Source organism: Scyliorhinus torazame, chromosome 10 (genome assembly GCF_047496885.1).
Source record: "Scyliorhinus torazame isolate Kashiwa2021f chromosome 10, sScyTor2.1, whole genome shotgun sequence".
Taxonomy (NCBI): Eukaryota; Metazoa; Chordata; class Chondrichthyes; order Carcharhiniformes; family Scyliorhinidae; genus Scyliorhinus; species Scyliorhinus torazame.
Genome location: NC_092716.1, coordinates 185898564 through 185925535, shown reverse-complemented (window position 1 = coordinate 185925535; position 26972 = coordinate 185898564). Strand labels below are relative to the sequence as shown.

Below are 26972 nucleotides of genomic sequence, written 5' to 3'. Positions count from 1 at the left end.
TTTCTGGCAAATTTCCTCTGCACCCTATCTTTCCTCAAGGGTGGCGCCCAGAATTAGACACAATGGGTGGCATTTAATATGGATGACCGGGGTCTCGCCTGTCGGCTGGAGACCAGTGAGAGCCACTCATCCCCTCCTTTGGGGGGGTCCCACTTGTATTAAGTGCTTCTCAGGTGCTGAAGTGGCCAGCAGCAGACCACAGGTGAATGACAACGCGAAATGAGTCGTCATGTAGGAGTCACAGGAGAAGGTCCAGCAGCAAAGGCAAAAGTGGGGGGCGGGGGGGGCTCGCAGTCGCCCGGCACCATCTTTCTGCTATCGGGACCCCCATCAGGTTCTGAGTGCCTGACATTGAAGGATTCCCCCCCGGAGTCTGCAAAATAAACACGACAGGGTCCTGCAGGGTGATCCAACATAACTGCAGCGGCGGAATGAGTCCCTTAAGTGGCCATTAATGGCCCAGTTGAAGGTCTCAATTAACAGCGGAGTGAGAAGGCTGACCACACACCTTCCCTCCCCTACCTATTGTGGCCGAGGTGGGATGGTATTGGGGTCCCCACCTGCCATCCTCACATCCAATTGAGAGCCTTCACCCCCTGCAAACATGACTTGTGAGGGAGGACATTAAATTCCAATACTCTAGCTGAGGCCTCACCACTGTTTTACAAAGGTTTACCGTAACATCCTTGATTTGTACACTGTACGAATAAAGATGAACTTTATCAACTTTTTCAACAGCCTTATCAACTTGGCCTATCACCTTTAAACATGTGTATACAGGCAACCCCTAGGTCTCCTTTTTCCTGCACCCCTTTGATGTGCCATCAATCAACACAAGACGAGTAGTGAACGAAACTGAGGCTTTAATAAGCTAAACAGAAAGCCTCCTGGCCTCTGATCCCGAACTGGGGCAGGACCGGAGGTCGGCCACCTTTATACCGAGCCCGAGGGGAGGCGGAGCCATCAGGCAGTGGTTTACCACAATACATGTAATACAGTAACAGTTTACCACAATACATATAATATACTAACAATTGTTTACCACACCCTTTTAAAATTGGACCAATTATTTAAGGTAATGAATTAAATCCATAACATGGTTAAAGACAGACCCCTTCCTGCTAACTCACCAGCTATTATTCTGTATCGAATTGTTGCATTGATTCCTTTATCACCATCAACTGCTTGAATCTGCTGAGGATCCAATTGCAATGGGCCAGTCTGCGATAAGTATAGAAAAATAAATGAGATGGGAGAAATGTGAGCTCAAGAATGCAGCTTAGAAAGTCCCGAGTGACAGAATGCTACCTCAGTCTTGTTTTGAGTGATGTTTCCTGTATAGGCTGCATTGAAGCAGATGTTTGCAGTGGATCCGGGAACGGGAGAGCAGGGTTCAAACACTGGTGGCTTGTTATCTTCATCCAGGACACTGATGTTAATGGTCAGTTCATCAGTCCGACTGGGATCAGTTTGATTGTCCTGTGGAGTGAGACGATAAGATAATAAAACACTTTACAACAACAGCAACTTGCATTTATATAGCCCCTTTAACATAATGAAATGTCCCAGGGCAGTCCACAGGAGGTTTAGGAAAGGAAGCATGGCACAGATTTTAACGAGCGTTTTCAAGAAAGAAAGCCTGGAAGAGAGAGGAGAGCTTCAGAGAGGGTATTCCAGAGCTCGGGCATGGGACAACTTGAGGCATGTTCACGAAATGTAGAGAGGCCGGATAAGCTCAGATTGTTTTCTTTGGAGCAGAGAAGGATGCGAGGGGTCCTGATTGAGGTGCATAAGATTATAAGGGGCATGGAGAGGATGGATAGAACGCAGCTGTTTGCCTTCATTGAAGGGCCAATAATGAGGGGGCATGATTTTTCGGTGAAAGGCAGGAGGTTTAGAGGTAATCTGAGCCTCTTCTGCACTGTATAATTCTATCATTCTATAATAGTCAAGCAATTAAAATCAGAGATCATCAAAAGGCCAGAATTAGTTGAGTGCAGGTTTTTGGAGGATTTAGGGGTTGGAGGAGATTACAGAGGTATGGGAGGAAAAAGGTAATGGACACACCAAATGCAAGGGTGAGAATTATAATATCAAGACAGGTCCCTGAGCACAGGGGTGAGAGGAGAACAGGATTTGCTTCAAATTAAGACACAGATGGCAGAGTTTTAGTTGACGTCAAGATTACGGAGGGTAGAATGGGGGGGACCAGCGAAGAGTGGAGTGTAAAGAGGTAATGAAGAAAATGGATGAGTTACGACAGGAGTGAAGTTAGACAATGTTATGGAGGTGGAAATAAGCCGTCATAGCGAGGAAGCGAATAGGAGCTCAGAAACCCAGCTCCGATCAGATGCGACATCAAGGTAGCACAAGTGGATAGCACTGTGGCTTCACAGCGCCAGGGTCCCAGGTTCGATTACCTGCTGGGTCACTACTGTGCGGAGTCTGCACGTTCTCCCCGTGACTGTGTGGGTTTCGTCCGGGTGCTCCGGTTTCCTCCCACAGTCCAAAGACGTGCAGGTTAGATGATTTGCCATGCTAAATTGCCCTTAGTGTCCAAAAAGGTTAGGAGGGGTGATTGGATTACAGGGATAGGGTGGAAGTGAGGGCTTAAGTGGGTCGGTGCAGACTCGATGGGCCGAATGGCCTCCTTTTGCACTGTATGTTCATGTTCTATGTATCTATGTAAGGTTGCGATCAGATCAGCCGAATCTCAGGTTGCCAAGGCGAGCAAAATGTCAGTAGTTATGGAAGAGCAAGGCTAGAAAAAGAATGGCACCTGTCTTCCCAATATCTAATTGAAGGAAATTCCTGTTCATCCAGCACCGGGTGTCGGATAAATGAGTTCTTGTCTCTGAAATCTAATCCTATCGTTCCCTCAACCCCATGCTTGAATCCCTCCAATCAGGTTCCTGCCCCCACCAGATGCCGAAATATCCCTATCCAAGTCACGGCCACCATTCTATGTGACCACGAGAAAGGTAAACTCTTCCTCCTTGTCCTTCTTGACCTCTCTATAACCTTAATATGGCTGACCAGGACATTATCCCCCAACACCTCTCCAGTATCATCCAGTCGGGTGGGATTTCTCTCACCTGGTCCCATTCTTATACATTTAACTGTAACCAGAGAATTACTCTGATGTTCCCCAGGGATTTATCTTGAATTATTCTGATGTTCCCCAGGGATCTATCTTGGGCCCCTCCTATTTCTCATCCATGTGTTTCCCCTTGCTGACATCATTCAAAAGCAAGGCATTAGTTTTCATTGCTAATTTCTCAGACTACTTACGAAGAGTTTTGAGAGGTTGTCTGTGGAATATTTGCAAGAATGGTGGGGCAAAGGACTGTTTTTCTGAGGACATGGGTGATGATGACAGATTAAAAGAGAGATGGGCAGCTTCTGAAGAGTGAGGACTATTCACAATATTAGTCAACATGGGGGTCAGGAGGGGAGGTTGGGTGATCAGCAGTTTATTGGGAAATGGATTAAAGGAACAGTGGTTAGGACTTCTGCCTCACAGCGCCCGGGACCCGGGTTCAATTCCGACCTTGGGTGACTGTGTGGAGTTTGCACGTTCTCCCCATGTCTGCGTGGGTTTTCTCCGGGTGTTCTGGTTTCCTCCCACAGTCCAAAGATGTGCAGGTTAAAAAATTGCCCCTTAGTGTCCAAAAGGATAGACGGGGTTACTGGGTTACGGGGACAGGGTGGAGGGGTGGGTTTATGTAGGGTGCTCTTTCCAGGGGTCAGTGCAGACTCGATGGGTCGAATGGCCTCCTTCTGCACTGTAGGGATTTTTTTTGATTCTTTCATAGTGCAATGCTTCTCAAGTACTGCCCCTCTGAAAATGCAGCACTCCCTGTCTGCACCTCCGAAAGTATAGCGCTCTGTCTGCACTGCACGGGGAGCATCAATAGATTTTCTGTTCAAACCTCTGGAGTTGAGCTTGAAGTTGTGAACCTTTGACTCAGTGGTGAGGGGACTAGGCACTGAGAAACAGCTAACACATCATAATGTGCAAATTCCAATCATATAGGCTACTTAGGACCTCACAAATCCTCCAAAATGTAGAGATGTGCATCAAAATCTCACCGTGGCAGATAGAATCAGCTGCAAACTCGTGGTCTTTTCATAATCTATTGCCTTACTGAGAATAATGTCCGGTGTGTTAGCCGTCTTTAAGCGGAAGTATTCTGCTCCATCCTACAGAAATCACAGTATTACATAGATTAATATAGTTAGCAATGGGTACAATACTATATATGGTGTGGTAACTGGAGGTGGCCTCTGAGCTGGGAGTCAGCACTTACTGTGTTTGGATCCAAAGTGTAGAAGATTAGGCCACCATCAGGATCATTTGCTTTCTCTGTTTTCCAAGTTTCATTCACAGGGAAGAACTTCAGGAGAAAGAGAAAACAAGGAGTAATAAATTGACGCATAAATATCAAAGAGTTCATTTATATCAAGAGTGAAGTAATTTAGTAATAATCCTCTCTTGTTCATCCAAAGTTCCAAGTTCACTGTCGAACACTCGCGGAACATGAGGAGGCCATTCAACAGCTCAAGTCTGTCACAAGAGAACAGGGAAGACCATTCTGCCCATCCGGTCTGTTCTGCCATTCAATTTGATCACAGTTGATATAATTCAGCCCTCGTTTCCCATGTCTTTTGGAAAATTACGAAATCTGGTGATCTCAGCGCCTTACACACTACACCATTATGAAGAAGTTTAGACATATCATACAAGCACCCACACAAATTCATTAATTTCCCGAAAATAATCTTTATTTATTATTGTCACAAGTAGGCTGATATTAACACTGCAACAAAGTTACTGTGAAAATCCCCTAGTGGCCACACTCCGGCACCTGTTCGAGTACACTGAGGGAGAATTCAGAATGTCCACTTCACCTAACAGCACGTCTTTAAGGACTTGTGGGAGGAAACCGGAGCACCCGGAGGAAATCCAGACAGACAGTGGCCCAAGTGGGAATTGAACCTGGGACCCTGCCGCTGTGGAGCAACAGTGCTAACCACTGTGCTACCGTGCCACCCATGTACTACATGCCGCACATGAAATTTAGAGCACCCACTTATTTCTTTCCACTTGAGGGGTAATTCAGCGTAGCCAATTCTCCTAACCTGCACATCTTTGGGTTGTGGGGGTGAAACCCATGCAGACACAGCGAGAATGTGCAAACTCCACACGGACAGTGACCCAGGCCGGGATCAAACCCGGGTCGTCAGCGCCGTAGGCAGCAGTGTTAACCAATCCAGCACTGTACCGCCCAGCTAGATTATGCTTCTCCATCCTCAGTTTTTAATTTGCACACAAACCTGCAGGTTTTTAAAATACAGGTTTGGAATGACCAGGTCAGACTTTGGATTCATCTTTCTCCTCAATGTCAGGACTGTGAATCTGGTAACCGACCTTGAGCGACTTGTCCATTCAACTGTTTCCAATGGAACTGGATTCTCCCCCTCGTGGCTTGTTAGAATGGGTCCATCGCCCCTGTGTCTTGCACAGTGAATCGGTAGGTCCCCCTGGTTCTCTGGGAGCCATTCCTCTGGTTCCTTGTGGGACTGGGCCCATCTCCTGGTTCCCTATGGGACTGGGCCCATCTCCTGGTTCCCAGTGGGGCTGGGCCCTTCCCCTGGTTCCGTGTGGGACTTGGCCCATCCCCTGGTTTCCTGTGGGATGGGGCCCTTCCCCTGTTGCCTTGTGCGACGGGGCCCTTCCCCTGGTTCCCTGTGGGACTGGGCCCTTCCCATGGTTTCATGTGGGACTGGGACATTCCCCTGGTTCCCTGTGCGACGGGGCCCTTCCATTGGTTCCCTGTGGGACTGGGCCCTTCCCCTGGTTCCCTATGGGACTGGGCCCTTCCCCTAGTTCCCTGTGGGACTGGGCCCTTCCCCTGGTTCCCTGTGGGACTGGGCCCTTCCCCTGGTTCCCTGTGGGACTGGGCCCTTCCCCTGGATCCCTGTGCGATGGGGCCCTTCCCCTGGTTCCCTGTGGGGCTGGGCCGTTCCACTGGTTTCCTGTGGGACTGGGCCCTTCCCCTGGTTCCCTGTGGGACTGGGCCCATCTCCTGGTTCCCTGTGGGACTGGGCCCATCCCCTGGTTCCCTGTGGGACTGGGCCCTTCCCCTGGTTCCCTGTGGGACTGGGACCTTCCTCTGGTTCCCTGTGTGACGGGGCCCATCCCCTGATTTCCTGTGGGACTGGGCCCATCCCATGGTTCCCAGTGGGACTGGGCAATTCCCCGGGTTCCCTGTGGGACTGGGCCCTTCCCCTGGTTCCCTGTGGGACTGGTCCCTTTCCCTGGTTCCCTGTGCGACGGGGCCCTTCCCCTGGTTCGATGCAGGACTGAGACCTTTGCCTGGTTCACTGTGCGACGGGGCCCTTTCCCTCGTTCCCTGTGGGACTGGGTTCCTCCCCTAGTTCCCTGTGGGACTGGGTTCCTCCCCTGGTTCCCTGTGTGACTCGGCCCTTCCCCTGGTCCCCTTTGGCATTGGGCCCTTCCCCTGGTGCCCTGTTGGACTGGGACCTTCCCCTGATTCCCTGTGGGACTGAGCCCTTCCCTTGGTGCCCTGTGGGACTAGGCACATCCCCTGGTTCCCTGTGGGACTGGGCCCTTCCCCGGGTTCCCTGTGGGGCTGGGCCCTTCCCCGGGTTCCCTGTGGGACTGGGCCCTTCCCATGGTTCCTTCTGGGACTGGGCCCTTCCCCTGGTTCCCTGTGGAACTGGGCCCTTGACCTGGTTCCGGGTGGGACTTGGCCCATTCCCTGGTTCCCTGTGGGGCTGGGCCCTTCCCCTGGTTCCCTGTGCGACGGGGCCCTTCCCCTGGTTCCATGTGGGACTGGGCCCTTCCCCTGGTTTCCTGTGGGACTGGGCCCTTCCCCTGTTGCCTTGTGCGACGGGGCCCTACCCCTGGTTCCCTGTGGAACTGGGCCCTTCCCCTGGTTCCCTGTGGGACAGGGCCCATCCCCTGGTTCCCTGTGGGACAGGGCCCATCCACTGGTTCCCTGTGCGACGGGGCCCTTCCCCTGGTTCCGTGTGGGACTTGGCCCTTCCCCTGGTTCCCTGTGGGACTGGGACATTCCCCTGGTTCCCTGTGCAACGGGGACCTTCCCCTGGTTCCCTGTGGGACTGAGCCCTTCCACTGGTTCCCTGTGGGACTGGGCCCTTCCCCTGGTTCCCTGTGGGACTGGGCCCTTCCCCTGGTTCCGTGTGGGACTGGGCCCTTCCCCTGGTTCCCTGTGGGACTGGGCCCTTCCCCTGGTTCCCTGTGCGATGTGGCCCTTCCCCTGGTTCCCTGTGGGGCTGGGCCCTTCCCCTGGTTCCCTGTGGGACTGGGCCCATCTCCTGGTTCCCTGTGGGGTGGGGCCCTTCCCCTGTTGCCTTGTGCGACGGGGCCCTTCCCCTGGTTCCCTGTGGGACTGGGCCCTTCCCATGGTTCCCCGTGGAACTGGGACATTCCCCTGGTTCCCTGTGCGACGGGGCCCTTCCATTGGTTCCCTGTGGGACTGGGCCTTTCCCCTGGTTCCCTGTGGGACTGGGCCCTTCCCCTGGTTCCCTGTGGGACTGGGCCCTTCCACTGGTTCCCTGTGGGACTGGGCCCTTCCCCTGGTTCCCTGTGGGACTGGGCCCTTCCCCTGGTTCCCTGTGGGACTGGGCCCTTCCACTGGATCCCTGTGCGATGGGGCCCTTCCCCTGGTTCCCAGTGGGGCTGGGCCGTTCCACTGGTTTCCTGTGGGACTGGGCCCTTCCCCTGGATCCCTGTGCGATGGGGCCCTTCCCCTGGTTCCCTGTGGGGATGGGCCGTTCCACTGGTTTCCTGTGGGACTGGGCCCTTCCCCTGGTTCCCTGTGGGACTGGGCCCATCTCCTGGTTCCCTGTGGGACTGGGCCCTTCCCCTGGTTCCCTGTGGGACTGGGCCCTTCCCCTGGTTCCCTGTGGGACTGGGACCTTCCTCTGGGTCACTGTGGGACTGGGACCTTCCCCTGGTTTCCTGTGGGACTAGGCCCATCCCATGGTTCCCTGTGGGACTGGGCAATTCCCCGGGTTCCCTGTGGGACTGGGCCCTTCCCCTGGTTCCCTGTGGGACTGGTCCCTTTCCCTGGTTCCCTGTGCGACAGGGCCCTTTCCCTGGTTCCCTGTGCGACGGGGCCCTTCCCCTGCTTCCGTGTGGGATTGGGCCCATCCCCTGGTTCCCTGTGGGACTGGGCCCTTCCCCTGGTTCGATGCAGGACTGAGACATTTGCCTGGTTCCCTGTGCGACGGGGCCCTTTCCCTCGTTCCCTGTGGGACTGGGTTCCTCCCCTAGTTCCCTCTGGGACTGGGTTCCTCCCCTGGTTCCCTGTGGGACTCGGCCCTTCCCCTGGTGCCCTGTTGGACTTGGACCTTCCCTGATTCCCTGTGGGACTCGGCCCATACCTTAGTTCCCTGTGGGACTGAGCCCTTCACTTGGTGCCCTGTGGGGCTGGGACCATCCCCTGGTTCACTGTGGGACTGGGCACTTCCCCTGGTTCCCTGTGGAACTGGGCTCTTCCCATGGTTCCCTCTGGGACTGGGCCCTTCCCCTGGTTCCCTGTGGAACTGGGCCCTTCCCCTGGTTCCGTGTGGGACTTGGCCCATTCCCTGGTTCCCTGTGGGGCTGGGCCCTTCCCCTGGTTCCCTGTTCGACGGGGCCCGTCCCCTGGTTCCATGTGGGACTGGGCCCTTCCCCTGGTTTCCTGTGGGACTGGGCCCTTCCCCTGTTGCCTTGTGCGACGGGGCCCTTCCCCTGGTTTCCTGTGGAACTGGGCCCTTCCCCTGGTTCCCTGTGGGACAGGGCCCATCCCCTGGTTCCCTGTGGGACAGGGCCCATCCCCTGGTTCCCTGTGGGACTGGGCCCTTTCCCTGGTTCCCTGAGCGACGGGGCCCTTCCCCTGGTTCCCTGTGGGACTGGGACATTCCCCTGGTTCGCTGTGCGACGGGACCCTTCCACTGGTTGCCTGTGGGACTAGGCCCTTCCCCTGGTTCCCTGTGGGACTGGGCCCTTCCCCTGGTTCCCTGTGGGACTGGGCCCTTCCCCTGGTTCCCTGTGCGACGGGGCCCTTCCACTGGTTCCCTGTGGGACTGGGCCCTTCCCTGGTTCCCTGTGGGACTGGGCCCTTCCCCTGGTTCCCTGTGGGACTGGGCCCTTCCCCTGGTTCCCTGTGCGATGGGGCCCATCCCCTGGTTCCCTGTGGGGCTGGGCCGTTCCACTGGTTTCCGGTGGGACTGGGCCCTTCCCCCGGTTCCCTGTGGGACTGGGCCCATCTCCTGGTTCCCTGTGGGACTGGGCCCTTCCCCTGGTTCCCTGTGGGACTGGGCCCTTCCCCTGGTTCCCTGTGGGACTGGGACCTTCCTCTGGTTCCCTGTGTGACGTGGCCCTTCTCGTGATTTCCTGTGGGACTGGGCCCATCCCATGGTTCCCTGTGGGACTGGGCAATTCCCCGGGTTCCCTGTGGGACTGGGCCCTTCCCCTGGTTCCCTGTCGGACTGGCCCCTTTCCCTGGATCCTTGTGCGACGGGGCCCTTCCCCTGCTTCCGTGTGGGATTGGGCCCATCCCCTGGTTCCCTGTGGAACTGGGCCCTTCCCCTGGTTCCCTGTGGGACTGGGACCTTCCCCTGGTTCCCTGTGAGACGGGGCCCTTCCCCTGGTTCCATGTGGGACTTGGCCCATCCCCTGGTTCCCGGTGGGACTGGGCCCTTTCCCTGGTTCCCTGAGCGACGGGGCCCTTCCCCTGGTTCCCTGTGGGACTGGGACATTCCCCTGGTTCCCTGTGCGACGGGGCCCTTCCACTGGTTCACTTTGTGACGGGGCCCTTCCCCTGATTTCCTGTGGGACTGGGCCCATCCCATGTTTCCCTGTGGGACTGGGCAATTTGCCGGGTTCCCTGTGGGACTGGGCCCTTCCCCTGGTTCCCTGTGGGACTGGCCCCTTTCCCTGGTTCCCTGTGCGACGGGGCCCTTCCCCTGCTTCCGTGTGGGATTGGACCCATCCCCTGGTTCCCTGTGGGACTGGGCCCTTCCCCTGGTTCGATGCAGGACTGTGACCTTTGCCTGGTTCCCTGTGCGACGGGGCCCTTTCCCTCGTTCCCTGTGGGACTGGGTTCCTCCCCTAGTTCCCTGTGGGACTGGGTTCCTCCCCTGGTTCCCTGTGGGAATGGGTTCCTCCCCTGGTTCCCTGTGGGACTTGGCCCTTCCCCTTGTTCCCTTTGGCATTGGGCCCTTCCCCTGGTGCCCTGTTGGACTGGGCCCATCCCCTGGTTCCCTGTGGGACTGGGCCCTTCCCCTGGTTCCCTCTGGGACTGGGCCCTTCCCCTGGTTCCCTCTGGGACTGGGCCCTTCCCCTGGTTCCCTCTGGGACTGGGCCCTTCCCCTGGTTCCCTCTGGGACTGGGCCCTTCCCCTGGTTCCCTGTGAGACGGGGCCCTTCCCCTGGTTCCGTGTGGGACTTGGCCCAACCCCTGGTTCCCTGTGGGACTGGGCCCTTTCCCTGGTTCCCTGAGCGACGGGGCCCTTTCACTGGTTCCCTGTGGGACTGGGAAATTCCCCTGGTTCCCTGTGCGACGGGGCCCTTCCACTGGTTCCCTGTGTGAAGGGGCCCTTCCCCTGATTTCCTGTGGGACTGGGCCCATCCGATGGTTCCCTGTGGGACTGGGCAATTCGCCGGGTTCCCTGTGGGACTGGGCCCTTTCCCTGGTTCCCTGTGGGACTGGCCACTTTCCCTGGTTCCCTGTGCGACGGGGCCCTTCCCCTGCTTCCGTGTGGGATTGGGCCCATCCCCTGGTTCCCTGTGGGACTGGGCCCTTCCCCTGGTTCCCTGTGGGACTGGGCCCTTCCCCTGGTTCGATGCAGGACTGTGACCTTTGCCTGGTTCCCTGTGCGACGGGGCCCTTTCCCTCGTTACCTGTGGGACTGGGTTCCTCCCCTAGTTCCCTGTGGGACTGGGTTCCTCCCCTGGTTCCCTGTGGGACTCAGCCATTCCCCTGGTTCCCTTTGGCATTGGGCCCTTCCCCTGGTGCCCTGTTGGACTGGGACCTTCCCCTGATTCCCTATGGGACTTGGCCCATTCCCTGGTTCCCTGTGGGTCTGGGCCCTTCCCCTGGTTCCCTGTGTGACGGGGCCCTTCCACTGGTTCCATGTGGGACTGGCCCCTTCCCCTGGTCTCCTGTGGGACTGGGCCCTTCCCCTGTTGCCTTGTGCGACGGGGACCTTCGCCTGGTTCCCTGTGGAACTGGGCCTTTCCCCTGGTTCCCTGTGGGACAGGGCCCATCCCCTAGTTCCCTGTGGGACTGGGCCCTTTACCTGGTTCCCTGTGGGACTGGGACCTTCCCCTGGTTCCTGTGCGACGGGGCCCTTCCCCTGGTTCCGTGTGGGACTTGGCCCATCCCCTGGTTCCCTGTGGGACTGGGCCCTTTCCCTGGTTCCCTGAGCGACGGGGCCCTTCCCCTGGTTCCCTGTGGGACTGGGACATTCCCTTGGTTCCTTGTGCGACCGGGCTCTTCCACTTGTTCCCTGTGGGACTGGGCCCTTCCCCTGGTTCCCTGTGGGACTGGGCCCTTCCCCTGGTTCCCTGTGGGACTGGGCCCATCCCCTGGTTCCCTGTGGGACTGGAACCTTCCCCTGGTTCCCTGTGCAACGGGGCCCTTCACCTGGTCCCCTGTGGGACTGGGCCCTTCCCCTGGTTCCCTCTGGGACTGGGCCAATCCCCTGTTTCCCTGTGGGACTGCGCCCTTCCCCTGGTTCCCTGTGCAACGGGGCCCTTCCCCTGGTTCCCTGTGGGACTGGGCCCTTCCCCTGGTTCCCTCTGGGACTGGGCCCTTCCCCTGGTTCCCTGTGGGAATGGGCCCATCCCCTGGTTCCCTGTGGGACTGGAACCTTCCCCTGGTTCCCTGTGCAACGGGGCCCTTCCCCTGGTTCCCTGTGCGACCGGGCCCTTCCCCTGGTTCCCAGTGGGGCTGTGCCCTTCCCCTGTTTCCCTGTGGGACTGCACCCTTCCCCTGGTTCCCTGTGCAACGGGGCCCTTCCCCTGGTTCCCTGTGGGACTGGGCCCTTCCCCTGGTTCCCTCTGAGACTGGGCCCATCCCCTGTTTCCCTGTGGGACTGCGCCCTTCCCCTGGTTCCCTGTGCGACCGGGCCCTTCCCCTGGTTCCCAGTGGGGCTGTGCCCTTCCCCTGTTTCCCTGTGGGGCTGCACCCTTCCCCTGGTTCCCTGTGCGACGGGGCCTACCCCTGGTTCCCTGTGGGACTGGGCCCTTCCCGTGTTTCCTCTTTGGGACTGAGCCCTTCGCCTGGTTCCGTGTGGGACTGGGTCCATCCCCTGGTTCCCTGTGGGACTGGGCTGTCCCTCTGGTTCCCTGAGGGACTGAGCCCTTCCCCTGGTTCCCTGTGGGACTGTGCCCTTTCCATGGGTCCCTGTCAGACTGGGCACATCCCCTGTTTCCCTGTGGGAGTGGGCCCATCCCCTGGCTGAACTGTGGGACTGGGCCCATCCCCTGGTTCCATCCCATGGTTCCCTCTGGGACTGGGCCCTTCCCCTGGTTCCCTGTGGGGCTGGGCCCTTCCCCTGGTTCCCTGTGGGACTGGGCCCTTCCCCTGGTTCTCTGTGGAACTGGGCCCTTCCCCTGGTTCCGTGTGGGACTGGGCCTTTCCGCTGGTTCCCTGTGCGACGGGGCCCTTCCTCTGGTTCCCTGTGGGACTGGGCCCTTCCCCTCTTTCCTTGTGCGACGGGGCCCTTCCCTTGGTTCCCTGTGGGACTGGGCCCTTCCTCTAGTTCCCTGTGGGACTGAGCCCATCCCCTGGTTCCCTGTGGGACTGGCCCCTTTTCCTGGATCCCTGTGCGACGGGGCCCTTCCCCTGCTTCCGTGTGGGATTGGGCCCATCCCCTGGTTCCCTGTGAGACGGGGCCCTTCCCCTGGTTCCGTGTGGGACTTGGCCCATCCCCTGGTTCCCTGTGGGACTGGGCCCTTTCCCTGGTTCCCTGAGCGACGGGGCCCTTCCCCTGGTTCCCTGTGGGACTGGGACATTCCCCTGGTTCCCTGTGCGACGGGGCCCTTCCACTGGTTCACTGTGTGACGGGGCCCTTCCCCTGACTTCCTGTGGGACTGGGACCTTCCCCTGGTTCCCTGTGGGACTGGAACCTTCCCCTGGTTCCCTCTGGGACTGGGCCCATCCCTTGTTTCCCTGTGGGACTGCGCCCTTCCCCAGGTTCCCTGTGCGACCGGGCCCTTCCCCTGGTTCCCAGTGGGGCTGTACCCTTCCCCTGTTTCCCTGTGGGACTGCACCCTTCCCCAGGTTCCCTGTGCGACGGGGCCTTCCCCTGGTTCCCTGTGGGACTGGGCCCTTCCCCTGTTTCCTCTTTGGGACTGAGCCCTTCGCCTGGTTCCGTGTGGGACTGGGCCCATCCCCTGGTTCCCTGTGGGACTGGGCCCTTCCCCTGTTTCCCTGTGGGACTGGGCTGTCCCTCTGGTTCCCTGAGGGACTGGGCCCTTCCCCTGGTTCCCTGTGGGACTGTGCCCTTTCCATGGGTCCCTGTCAGACTGGGCACATCCCCTGTTTCCCTGTGGGAGTGGGCCCATCCCCTGGCTGAACTGTGGGACTGGGCCCATCCCCCGGTTCCATACCCTGGTTCCCTGTGGGACTGGGCCATTCCCTGGTTCCCTGTGCGACGGGGCCCTTCCCCTGCTTCCGTGTGGGACTGGGCCCTTCCCCTGGTTCGATGCAGGACTGTGACCTTTGCCTGGTTCCCTGTGCGACAGGGCCCTTTCCCTCGTTCCCTGTGGGTCTGGGTTCCTCCCCTAGTTCCCTGTGGGACTGGGTTCCTCCCCTGGTTCCCTGTGGGACTGGGTTCCTCCCCTGGTTCCCTGTGGGACTTGGCCCTTCCCCTGGTTCCCTTTGGCATTGGGCCCTTCCCCTAGTGCCCTGTTGGACTGGGACCTTCCCCTGATTCCCTGTGGGACTCGGCCCATACCCTGATTCCCTATGGGACTCGGCCCATACCTTAGTTCCCTGTGGGACTGAGCCCTTCCCTTGGTGCCCTGTGGAACTGGGCCCTTCCCCTGGTTCCGTGTGGGACTTGGCCCATTCCCTGGTTCCCTGTGGGGCTGGGCCCTTCCCCTGGTTCCCTGTGCGACGGGGCCCTTCCCCTGGTTCCATGTGGGACTGGCCCCTTCCCCTGGTTTCCTGTGGGACTGGGCCCTTCCTCTGTTGCCTTGTGCGACGGGGCCCTTACCCTAGTTCCCTGTGGGACTGGGCCCTTCCCCTGGTTCCCTCTGGGACTGGGACCTTCCCCTGGTTCCTGTGCGACGGGGCCCTTCCCCTGGTTCCGTGTGGGACTTGGCCCATCCCCTGGTTCCCTGTGGGACTGGGCCCTTTCCCTGGTTCCCTGAGCGACGGGGCCCTTCCCCTGGTTCCCTGTGGGACTGGGACATTCCCTTGGTTCCCTGTGCGACGGGGCCCTTCCACTGGTTCCCTGTGGGACTGGGCCCTTCCCCTGGTTCCCTGTGGGACTGAGCCCTTCCCCTGGTTCCCTGTGGGACTGGGCCCATCCCCTGGTTCCCTGTGGGACTGAGCCCTTCCCCTGGTTCCCTGTGCAACGGGGCCCTTCCCCTGGTTCCCTGTGGGACTGGGCCCTTCCCCTGGTTCCCTCTGGGACTGGGCCCATCCCCTGTTTCCCTCTGGGACTGCGCCCTTCCCCTGGTTCCCTGTGCGACCGGGCCCTTCCCCTGGTTCCCAGTGGGGCTGTGCCCTTCCCCTGTTTCCCTGTGGGACTGCACCCTTCCCCTGGTTCCCTGTGCAACGGGGCCCTTCCCCTGGTTCCCTGTGGGACTGGGCCCTTCCCCTGGTTCCCTCTGGGACTGGGCCCATCCCCTGTTTCCCTGTGGGACTGCGCCCTTCCCCTGGTTCCCTGTGCGACCGGGCCCTTCCCCTGGTTCCCAGTGGGGCTGTGCCCTTCCCCTGTTTCCCTGTGGGACTGCACCCTTCCCCTGGTTCCCTGTGCGACGGGGCCTACCCCTGGTTCCCTGTGGGACTGGGCCCTTCCCCTGTTTCCTCTTTGGGACTGAGCCCTTCGCCTGGTTCCGTGTGGGACTGGGCCCATCCCCTTGTTCCCTGTGGGACTGGGCCCTTCCCCTGGTTCCCTGTGGGACTGGGCTGTCCCTCTGGTTCCCTGAGGGACTGAGCCCTTCCCCTGGTTCCCTGTGGGACTGTGCCCTTTCCATGGGTCCCTGTCAGACTGGGCACATCCCCAGTTTCCCTGTGGGAGTGGGCCCATCCCCTGGCTGAACTATGGGACTGGGCCCATCCCCTGGTTCCATCCCCTGGTTCCCTCTGGGACTGGGCCCTTCCCCTGGTTCCCTGTGGGGCTGGGCCCTTCCCCTGGTTCCCTGTGGGACTGGGCCCTTCCCCTGGTTCTCTGTGGAACTGGGCCCTTCCCCTGGTTCCGTGTGGGACTGGGCCTTTCCGCTGGTTCCCTGTGCGACGGGGCCCTTTCTCTGGTTCCCTGTGGGACTGGGCCCTTCCCCTGTTTCCTTGTGCGACGGGGCCCTCCCCTTGGTTCCCTGTGGGACTGGGCCCTTCCCTGGTTCCCTGTGGGAGTTAGTCCATCCCCTGGTTCCCTGTGGGACTGGGCCCTTCCTCTAGTTCCCTGTGGGACTGAGCCCTTCCCCTGGTTCCCTGTGGGACTGGCCCCTTTTCCTGGATCCCTGTGCGACGGGGCCCTTCCCCTGCTTCCGTGTGGGATTGGGCCCATCCCGTGGTTCCCTGTGGAACTGGGCCCTTCCCCTGGTTCCCTGTGGGACTGGGACCTTCCCCTGGTTCCCTGTGAGACGGGGCCCTTACCCTGGTTCCGTGTGGGACTTGGCCCATCCCCTGGTTCCCTGTGGGACTGGGCCCTTTCCCTGGTTCCCTGAGCGACGGGGCCCTTCCCCTGGTTCCCTGTGGGACTGGGACATTCCCCTGGTTCCCTGTGCGACGGGGCCCTTCCACTGGTTCACTGTGTGACGGGGCCCTTCCCCTGATTTCCTGTGGGACTGGGACCTTCCCCTGGTTCCCTGTGCGACGCGGCCCTTACCCTGGTTCCCTGTGGGACTGGAACCTTCCCCTGGTTCCCTGTGCAACGGGGCCCTTCCCCTGGTTCCCTGTGGGACTGGGCCCTTCCCCTGGTTCCCTCTGGGACTGGGCCCATCCCTTGTTTCCCTGTGGGACTGCGCCCTTCCCCTGGTTCCCTGTGCGACCGGGCCCTTCCCCTGGTTCCCAGTGGGGCTGTGCCCTTCCCCTGTTTCCCTGTGGGACTGCACCCTTCCCCAGGTTCCCTGTGCGACGGGGCCTTCCCCTGGTTCCCTGTGGGACTGGGCCCTTCCCCTGTTTCCTCTTTGGGACTGAGCCCTTCGCCTGGTTCCGTGTGGGACTGGGCCCATCCCCTGGTTCCCTGTGGGACTGGGCCCTTCCCTGGTTCCCTGTGGGACTTAGTCCATCCCCTGGTTCCCTGTAGGACTGAGCCCTTTCCCTTGTTCCCCGTGGGACTGGGCCCATCCCCTGGTTCCCTGTGGGACTGTGCCCTTCCCCTGGTTCCCTGTGGGACTGGGACCTTCCCCTGGTTCCCTGTGCGATGGGGCCCTTCCCCTGGTTCCCTGTGGGACTGGGCCCATCCCCTGGTTCCCTGTGGGACTGGGCCCTTCCCCTGGTTCCCTGTGGGACTGGAACCTTCCCCTCGTTCCATGTGGGACTGGGCCCATCACCTGGTTCCCTGTGGGACTGGGCCCATCCCCCGGTTCCCTGTGGGACTGGGCCCTTCCCCTGCTTCCCTGTGGTACTTGGCTCATCCCCCAGTCCTCTTTGGGACTGAGCCCTTCACCTGGTTCCCTGTGGGACTGGGCACATCCCCTGGTTCCCTGTGGGACTGCACCCTTCTCCTGGTTCCCTGTGGGACTGGGCCCATCCCCTGGTTCCCTGTGGGACTGGGCCCTTTCCTTCGTTCCCTGTGGGACTGCGCCCTTCCCCTGATTCCCTGTGGGACTGGGCCCTTACCCTGGTTCCCTATGGGACTGGGCCCTTCCCATGGTTCCCTGTGGGACTGGGCCCATCCCCTGATTCCCTGTGGGACTGGGCCCTTCTCCTGATTCCCTGTGCGACGGGGCCCTTCCCCTGGTTCCCTGTGGAACTGGGCCCTTCCCCTGGTTCCCTGTGGGTCAGGGCCCATCCCCTGGTTCCCTGTGGGACTGGGCCCTTCCCCTGGTTCCCTGTGGGACTGGGCCATTCCCCTGGTTCCCTGTGGGATTGGGCCCTTCCCCTGCTTCCCTATGGCACTGGGACCTTCCCCTGGTTCCCTGTGCGACGGGGCCCTTCCCCTGGTTCCCTGTCGACTGGAACCTTCCCTTGGTTCCCTGTGCGACGGGGCCCTTTCCCTGGTTCCCTGTGCGACGGTGCCCTTTCCCTGGTTCCCTGTGCGACTGGGCCCTTTCCCTGGTTCCCTGTGCGACTGGGCCCTTCCCCTGGTTCCCTCTGGGACTGGGCCCTTCCCTGGTTCCCTCTGGGACTGGGCCCTTCCCTGTTTCCCTGTGGGACTGCGCCCTTCCCCTTGGTTCCCTGTGCGACGGGGCCCTTTCCCTGTTTCCCAGTGGGGCTGGGCCCTCCATCTGTTTCCCTGTGGGACTGCGCCCTTCAGCTGGTTCCCTGTGCGACGGGGCCTTCCCCTGCTTCCCTGAGGGACTGAGCCCTTCCCCTGGTTCCCTGTGGGACTGTGCCCTTTCCATGGGTCCCTGTCAGACTGGGCACATCCCCTGTTTCCCTGTGGGACTGGGCCCATCCCCTGGCTGAACTGTGGGACTGGGCCCATCCCCTGGTTCCATCCCCTGGTTCCCTCTGGGACTGGGCCCTTCCCCTGGTTCCCTGTGGGGCTGGGCCCTTCCCCTGGTTCCCTGTGGGACTGGGCCCATCCCCTGGTTCACTGTGGGTCTGGGCCCTTCCCCTGGTTCCCTGTGGGACTGGAACCTTTCCCTGGTTCCCTGTGCGGCGGGGCCCTTCCCCACGTTCCATGTGGGACTGGGCTACTCCCCTAGTTCGCTGTGGGACTGGGCTCTTCCTCTCGTTCCCTGTGGGACTGGGCCCATCCCCTGGTTCCCTGTGGGACTAGGCCCTTCCCCTGGTTCCCTGTGGGACTGGGCCCTTCCCCTGGTTCCCTGTGGGACTCGGCCCATCCCCTGGTTCCCTGTGGGACTGGGCCCATCCCCTGGTTCCCTGTGGGACTGGGCCCTTCCCCTGGTTCCCTGTGGGACTGGGCCCATCCCCTGGTTCCCTGTGGGACTGGGCCCTTCCCCTGGTTCCCTCTGGGACTGTGCCCATCCCCTGGTTCCCTGTGCGACTGGGCCCTTCCCCTTGTTCCCTGTGGGACTGGGCCCTTCCCCTGGTTCCCTGTGGGACTGGGCCCTTCCCCTGGTTCTCTGTGCGACGGGGCCCTTTCCCTGGTTCCCTGTGGGACTGGGCCCTTCCCCTGGTTCCCTGTGGGACTGGGCCCTTCCCCTGGTTCCCTGTGGGACTGGGCCCTTCCCCTGGTTCTCTGTGCGACGGGGCCCTTTCCCTGGTTCCCTGTGGGACTGGGCCCTTCCCCTGGTTCTTTGTGCGATGGGGCCCTTTCCCTGGTTCCCTGTGGGACTGGGCCCTTCCCCTGGTTCTCTGTGGGACTGGGCCCTTCCCCTGGTTCCCTGTGGGACTGGGCCCTTCCCCTGGTTCCCTGTGGGACTGGGCCCTTCCCCTGGTTCCCTGTGGGACTGGGCCCTTCCCCTGGTTCCCTGTGCGACGGGGCCCTTCGCCTGGTTTATGTGGGACTGGGCTCTTCCTCCTGTGCCCTATTGGACTTGGACCTTCTCCTGGTTCGCTATGGGACTGAGACCACCCTGGTTCCCTGTGGAACTGGACCCCTCCAATTCTCTGTGGGATTGGGCACTTCCTCTGGTTCCCCGTTGAACTGGGACCTTTCCCTAACATCCTGTTCTACAAATTGGTTGCAGTTAATGTGCATAATTCAGTTGATGTGGTCTATGTGTACTTTCAAAAAACATTTGAGTGCAATGTTAAAGTCTTGTCAGCAGATTTGTCAGCAGCATGGAGATGAAGTTGACTTTGTGACAGGAAACAAAGAGTTGAGTTGAATGATTGTTTTTTGGACTGGAGGAAAACTTGCAGTGGGGATCTCCAGGAATGGGTATTAGACCAATGAATTTCTTGATATCTGTGTATATTAGTGATCGAGACTTGGCCGCGCAGGGCTCAATTTAAAAATCTGCAACAAATCTTGGGAATATTGTGAACTGTGAGAAGGCTAGTGAAAGTCTTCAAGAGGTCGTAGGCAGGTTGGTGGAACTAGCAGACACACGAGAGATTAAATTTAACGCAGGGAAACGTGAAGCGATACATCTTGGTCGGAAGAACAAGGAGAGGCAGCATAGACTAGAGAATACAATTGGGCGAGGCTGCAAGACCAGATGGTCCTGGGGATACATCTGCCCAAATCATTGAAGGCTAAGAAAGCATTCAACAAAGCATACAACATGCTGGATTTTCCTATTCGATAAATAAGCAAGGAAGTTATGATGACTTTTAGAAAACACTGATCTGGCCTCCACCAAATTGGGTTCCATACGGGGCAGCACACTTTAAGAAGGATGTGAAAGCATTAGAGATGATGCAGAAAAGATTTGTGAGAATGATTCCAAGGATACTGAGTGGGTTGAGTGCACCTTGATCACCATATTGGACATTACATTGATCACGTACAAATATTACATTAGACTAAATGGAAAAATAAATGAAATACTCATCTTACCTCACTGATGGTGAAATTCAATACGCTCTGTGGGAACGTGGCAGGATTGTCATTGACGTTGATGATCTGAATAACAATCTCCAGAGTTTGCTACAAATGAGAACGAATTATAAAATCATATCAATCAAACAAAGGCTTTGGCATTTGTATGTGTCTTGTCAATAATAATCTTTGAAATGTTTGGCATTAACTGGATAATTAAAGCTTGTAACCCAGGTGCTCATGTGCAACATACATCAAGCATATGGCTTGATCTTAAACGGGGTGCAGGAATAGACAGGCCAGGGGGGAATGTTTACATAAATCATTCAAGGTGGCAAGACAAGTAGAGAAGGCTATTTTTTAAAAAAAGGGGGCATGCAGGATATTTGGCTTTATAAAGAAAGGCATGGAGTATAAAAACAAGGGAAACTATGCTAAACTTCATAAAATTCCGGTTCACCCTGAGCTGGATGTTCAGTTGTGGACAGCACACTTTGGGAAATGATGACGAGGCCTTGAAGAGGATGCAGAGAAGATTGACCATGGATGAGGAGCTCCGGTTATGTGTAGAGATTGGAGAAATTGGTTAAGGGGAACTTTGACTGAGGTGTTCAAAATTATGAACTATTTTTGATTGGATAAATGTGGAGAAATTGGTCCCTGTGGTGTAGCAGGCAGTAACTAGAGGGCACAGATTTAAGAAGAACCAAGTGGGACATGAAATGAAAATGAAATGAAATGAAAATCGCTTATTGTCACAAGTAGGCTTCAATGAAGTTACTGTGAAAAACCCTAGTCGCCACATTCCGGCAACTGTTCGGGGAGGCTGGTACGGGAATTAAACCGTGCTGCTGGCCTGCCTTGGTCTGCTTTAAAAGCCAGTGATTTAGCCCAGTGTGCTAAACCAGCCCCTCATGAGAGAACATTCCCACACAGCGAGTTGCTATGAGCTGGGATGCGCTGCCTGAAAGGGCAGTGTAAGCAGACTCGGCCTTTTGACAGGGGGGGGGGGCACGGTGCGCAGTGGTTAGCACTGCTGTCTCACAGCGCTGAGGACCTGGGTTCGATCCCGGCCCTAGGTCATTATCCGTGTGGAGTTCGCACATTCTCCCCATGTTGATCTCTCCCCCACAATCTACAAAATGTGCAGGGTAGGTGAATTGGCCACACTAAATTGTTCCTTAATTGGGAACAAAAATGAAAAATAACTTTCAACAGGGAATTGGAGAAATACTTGAAAACAAGTATTTGCCAGGTTGTGGGGAAAGAGCAGGGGTTGGTCATATTGGATAGTCCATTCAAAGAGTTGGCATGGGCATTAAATATCATTCAATGAGAATAAAAATATTGATCATTGCAGGCTGCTGAATTCAATCAGAAATTCAATAGATCATGAAATAATTTCACTTACCTGCGCAGGCCCACATTGTAATAAGACCAGCATGACGGGGCTCTTCAAATTCTGTCAAACAACATTGTGCACATCAGTGTCAAACTATAAATACTGTTATTTTATTATCCTTAACTTCATATATAATTACAAAAAAAAAGTGGTTACTAACACACAGGATGACAGTTTGAGAGAATGTTTTTACAGAGAAAGTGTTCACAAAAATTTAAAAGGGCATAGCCTCAAAATAAGGGGAAGTAGATTTAGGATGGAGCTTAAGAGGAACTTCTTCACCCAAAGGGTTGTGAATCTATGGAATTCCCTGCCCGGTGAAGCAGTTGAGGCTCCTACATTAAATGTTTTCAAGGTAAAGATAGATAGTTTTTTGAAGAAGTGCAGGCCCAGAAGCAGGACAGCAATCTCAGGGAGATTTTAAAAGGAAACTATCCAGCACCCTACGAGAGGTTTAAAAATGCTCTGACCACACATGATGGTGTGGTGTTAAAAGACACCCTTTATGTGGTTCCTGACCAGGACAGGAATCAACTGATTTGTTTGTTCCATGACGGTCATGGACATCAGGGAATCGATCCCACTACAGCCCACCTCAGGCAGCTTGGTTGGTGGCCGAATTTAAAGGATGATGTAAATCACTACATCGAGAATTGTCTTATCTGTGCCCAGAATATGCCAAAAAGGCTGAGCTTAGTCACACCCGACCCGTTAATGGCCCCTGGACTAACCTCCAGATTGATTTCATAGGACCATTGCCCCCTTGCAGGAATGGTTACAAATATGTACTCGTGGTGATAGACACGTTTACAAAATGGGTGGAAGCATTCCCATCCAGAACTAATACGGCAAAGACCACAGCCAAGATTTTGACCCACCACATCTTTACAAGATGGGGACTCCCCCGCAGCATTGAATCCGACCATGGTTCCCATTTTACGGGACGTGTCATGAAGAACGTCCTCACGATATTTGGCATTACCCCAAAATTCCACATTGCATACCACCCACAGTCGAGTGGTATCGTGGAGCGCATGAATCAGACCCTAAAATCCACCCTCAGAAAAATGGTCCAGCAGAACACCACTGGGACTCAGTCCTCCCTTTTGCGCTGATTTTTTTGCGAAACACAGTTTCGCTGATGTTTTTGCAGAAACCACATCCACAGGTTACACCCCACACACTCTCATGACCGGACGCCCCATAAAAGGCACATAATTTTTATTAGGTTTAGACTTGACCAGCCCCGAAGTGACGGCCCTCATACACGAGAACGCAGTCAAACAATTAGTAGAGAATGTTAAAACGGCTCAGCTAGCAGCCGCAGTGAAATTGGGCACAAGAAAGAAACAGAGCAAGGCTTGTTTCGACAAGACAGTGCATGCGACTGAGTACAGTGTAGGACAGAAAGTCATGCTCTCCGTATACAACCCCAGCACATTCCTGTCACCAAAGTACTCGGGTCCGTACTCCATTGCGGACAAAGTAAGCCCTTCCGTCCACAAGATAAAGTACCCCAGTGGAAAGACTGCGTGGTTCCATATCAACCAGCTGAAGGCATATGGAACACAGTCTAACCACGCACACCACATCATGCTCGACGCAGCACACCACACCCCGCCCACAGCCAACGTAACCCTACCATCCCCCAACACGTCCAGCCCAGCCATGGACTCAACCTCGACTCCACCCCCGAAATATACACTCCACCCCGGAACGCCCACAGACTGCAGCAGCAGAGACAGCGACTGTGACTCGGACGATAGCCACAGCACGCCTCCCTACTATCCCCATGCAACAGGACCCACACCCAGCGCATCTGACCACGATTCAAGTGATCCCTTCATGATCACTTTCCTAAACAAACCCCACCACCGACCACCGACCTACAATGACGACCCCGATTCCGTCCCCACACAACTAGACACCACCTATTGGCACAGAGACAATTCGTTCAGACTCGTCCGGAATGACGAGAGCGATCCAAAATCATACCAAGCAGCCCTATCAACCCTGATACATTCAAGAGCTTGGCATCCGGGAGAAGATGACGACCTTGAGTCTGACTCCCAAAAAGAGAACCCCTTTGCGACCCTGTTCGCAACCGATAACTGAGGTGTCCAGATTATGTTTAAAAAGGAGCCGCTTGGGAGAAAACGGTGTCCTTTCTGATGGAACCTGCAGCATGTTTTATGTTGTTTCTAGTGTTTTGTTAAATGTTGTATGTTAGACTGGAAAAAAAAATTTCACGGCCCCACGCCTTTTCTGCCGAACCCTCTGAGGACTTGCCCACAGAGATTTGCTATTGGCCAGACGCTAGTTCAGCGGAACTAGTTTGTCTGTAGAGACTTGTTAAGGTCCCAGATGCCAGTTCAGCGGAACTCGTCTGTCGACAGATACCACACCCCCGTTCATAACTGCCCTTCTGGTTCAAAGGTAGAACCAATACGGCAACCCCCCCACGATGACTACATTTCTTGCCCGTTCTTGCCGGTTGCCCAGGCAGTGGAGCAATGGCTTGGGACCCGCCCTGCCTGGGAACCCCCCTCTGATCAGCGACTCTCGGGTAGGGGAGACACGGCATTGGTCGCCGTCCTACCCGGGGACTCCATCCAAATCATACCCGTCGCGGCCCATACGCACCTCATTTTGGAAAGTTTTAGTTCAAAAAGTTTTGTTTTGTTTCAGGTAACCCTCAGGTTGCCTACCATATGCTATTTACATCCTGAAACATTTGGATGGTAAATTGCACAGTCTGCGAGACGGCTCGCACTGGTTCATTATTTGAAAGTGTGTCTTGTCCTAAAATTCGGTTTTTGAAAACAAATGAGGGAGTCACACATAGTGACCAATTATAAAAGGAGTAATTGGCACGAAAGGACAGACAGGCTATCATACGAGATGTTAAACCAAGATAGTAACAGATACTATGCTTGTTCACACAGAACTCCAGAAGCTCCAGGACCGGAGAAGAGAAGAGAAGTGAAAGAAGAAGAACCATGAGGACATCCTCCGCGTGGTTCATCGTTATAATGGACATTTGGTTGCGCGTGAACCCGAATCCCCTGACCTCAACCCCCCCCCCCCCAGCCATTAATGATTCACTTCCCCACAGCACCCAGAGCCCAGTCACCAGCGACACCACACCATCTTGGTGTGCCAGGTTTATAACCTGGTACTCCCTGTCCTACTTGATAGAATCCCGATTGGTATTGGCGATACTCTGCTGCATCGTGCAGACTATGCGTCTAAGGATATGGAGAAGGAGAACCTACCGCGCTCGCAACCTGGTATATAGGATCAGATCCCCTATTTTCGGATACGACCAGACCCCCGACCCCCGCGATTTATAATAAAGAGCATTCGTTTGTGTTTTTGTTATAAAGAAAGAAATGTTCATGAGCAATTGTACGATCCTGAGCTTGACTGCCAAGCCAGGAAACATGTGTATAAACTGCTATGATTTTGTTTGTATGGTTGAGGAAGTTAGAAATGTTTAAGTGAGTGTAGTGTATTAAGGATAGTTAGAGGTTCCCATTTTCTTGTTTTGTAATGCATGTCCCTGTTTGACATAGCGCCCCTTAGAATTGTCAGTAAAACATTTTTTGCATAGTTATGGTCAGTGTAGAGGCCATGAAAGAAGTGCTCACTGGGTCAGGGAATGAAAACAACGCAGGCAGGGGAATGGGAACCAGATTTGTAGTCCAGCAACTAAGGTAGCCAATATTCAGGACGCCAAAGCGTGTAGTGAGGCCGTGGGGAAGGGAACACTGACAAAGGAGAGTACTTGCAGGCACAGAGATGGGTTGAAGTGTGTATACTTCAACGCAAGAAGCATCAGGAATAAGATGGGTGAACGAAAGGCATGCATCGGTACTTGGGACTACGGTGTGGTGGCCATCACGGAAACTTGGATAGAAGAGGGGCAGAAATGGTTGTTGGAGGTCCCTGGTTATAGATGGTTCAATAAGATTAGGGAGGGTGGTAAACGAGGTGGGGGGTTGGCATTGTTAATTAGAGATAGTACAACAGCTGCAGAAAGGCAGTTCGAGGAGTATCAGCCTACTGAGGTAGTATGGGTGGAAGTCAGAAATAGGAAAGGAGCAGTCACCTTGTTAGGAGTTTTCTATAGGCCCCCAAATAGTAGCAGAGATGTGGAGGAACAGATTGGGAAACAGATTTTGGAAAGGTGCAGAAGTCACAGGGTAGTAGTCATGGGTGACTTCAACTTCCCAAACATTGAGTGGAAACTCTTTAGATCAAATAGTTTGGATGGCGTGGTATTTGTGCAGTGTGTCCAGGAAGCTTTTCTAACACAGTATGTAGATTGTCCGACCAGAGGGGAGGCCATATTGGATTTGGTACTTGGTAATGAACCAGGGCAAGTGATAGATTTGTTAGTGGGGGAGCATTTTGGAGATAGTGACCACAATTCTGTGACTTTCACTTTAGCAATGGAGAGGGATAGGTGCGTGCAACAGGGCAAGGTTTACAATTGGGGGAAGGGTAAATACGATGTTGTCAGACAAGAATCGAAGGGCATAAGTTGGGAACATAGGCTGTCAGGGAAGGACACAAGTGAAATGTGGAACTTGTTCAAGGAACGGGTACTATGTGTCCTTGATTTGTATGTCCCTGTCAGGCAGGGAAGAGATGGTCGAGTGAGGGAACCATGGTTGACAAGAGAGGTTGAATGTCTTGTTAAGAGGAAGAAGGAGACTTATGTAAGGCTGAGGACACAAGGTTCAGACATGGCGCTGGAGGGATACAAGATAGCCAGGAGGGAACTGAAGAAAGGGATTAGGAGAGCTAAGAGAGGGCATGAACAATCTTTGGCGGGTAGGATCAAGGAAAACCCCAAGGCCTTTTACACATATGTGAGAAATATGAGAATGACTAGAGCGAGGGTAAGTCCGATCAAGGACAGTAGCGGGAGATTGTGTATTGAGTCTGAAGAGATAAGAGAGGTCTTGAACGAGTACTTTTCTTCAGTATTTACAAATGAGAGGGGCCATATTGTTGGAGAGGACAGTGTGAAACAGACTGGTAAGCTCGAGGAAATACTTGTTAGGAAGGAAGATGTGTTGGGCATTTTGAAAAACTTGAGGATAGACAAGTCCCCCGGGCCTGACGGGTTATATCCAAGGATTCTATGGGAAGCAAGAGATGAAATTGTAGAGCCGTTGGCAACGATCTTTTCGTCCTCACTGTCAACAGGGGTGGTACCAGGGGATTGGAGAGTGGCGAATGTCGTGCCCCTGTTCAAAAAAGGGACTAGGGAAACCTTGGGAATTACAGGCCAGTTAGTCTTACTTCGGTGGTAGGCAAAGTAATGGAAAGGGTACTGAAGGATAGGATTTCTGAGCATCGGGAAAGACACTGCTTGATTAGGGATAGTCAGCGCGGAATTGTGAGGGGTAGATCTTGCCTTACAAGTCTTATTGAATTCTTTGAGGAGGTGACCAAGCATGTGGATGAAGATAAAGCAGTGGATGTAGTGTACATGGATTTTAGTAAGGCATTTGATAAGGTTCCCCATGGTAGGCTTATGCAGAAAGTAAGGCGGCATGGGATAGTGGGAAATTTGGCCAGTTGGATAACAAACTGGCTAACCGATAGAAGTCAGAGAGTGGTGGTGGATGGCAAATATTCAGCCTGGAGCCCAGTTACCAGTGGCGTACCGCAGGGATCAGTTCTGGGTCCTCTGCTGTTTGTGATTTTCATTAATGATTTGGATG

General features: G+C 55.9%; 1 protein-coding gene across 10 annotated transcripts in view; it reads right to left on the bottom strand.

Moving 5' to 3' along the window:
• LOC140384430 (cadherin-related family member 5-like) overlaps nt 1-26972 on the bottom strand; it is a 172999-nt gene that overhangs the window by 109276 nt on the left and 36751 nt on the right. For all 10 annotated transcript variants that reach the window (XM_072466121.1, XM_072466118.1, XM_072466120.1 and 7 more), the window contains exons 3-8: nt 21244-21294; nt 19851-19940; nt 4311-4397; nt 4093-4203; nt 1309-1479; nt 1131-1221 (exon numbers count right to left, since the gene is read on the bottom strand). In XM_072466121.1, coding sequence (XP_072322222.1) covers nt 1131-1221; nt 1309-1479; nt 4093-4203; nt 4311-4397; nt 19851-19940; nt 21244-21294 — 601 coding nt within the window. The remainder of the gene's footprint in view (nt 1-1130; nt 1222-1308; nt 1480-4092; nt 4204-4310; nt 4398-19850; nt 19941-21243; nt 21295-26972) is intronic.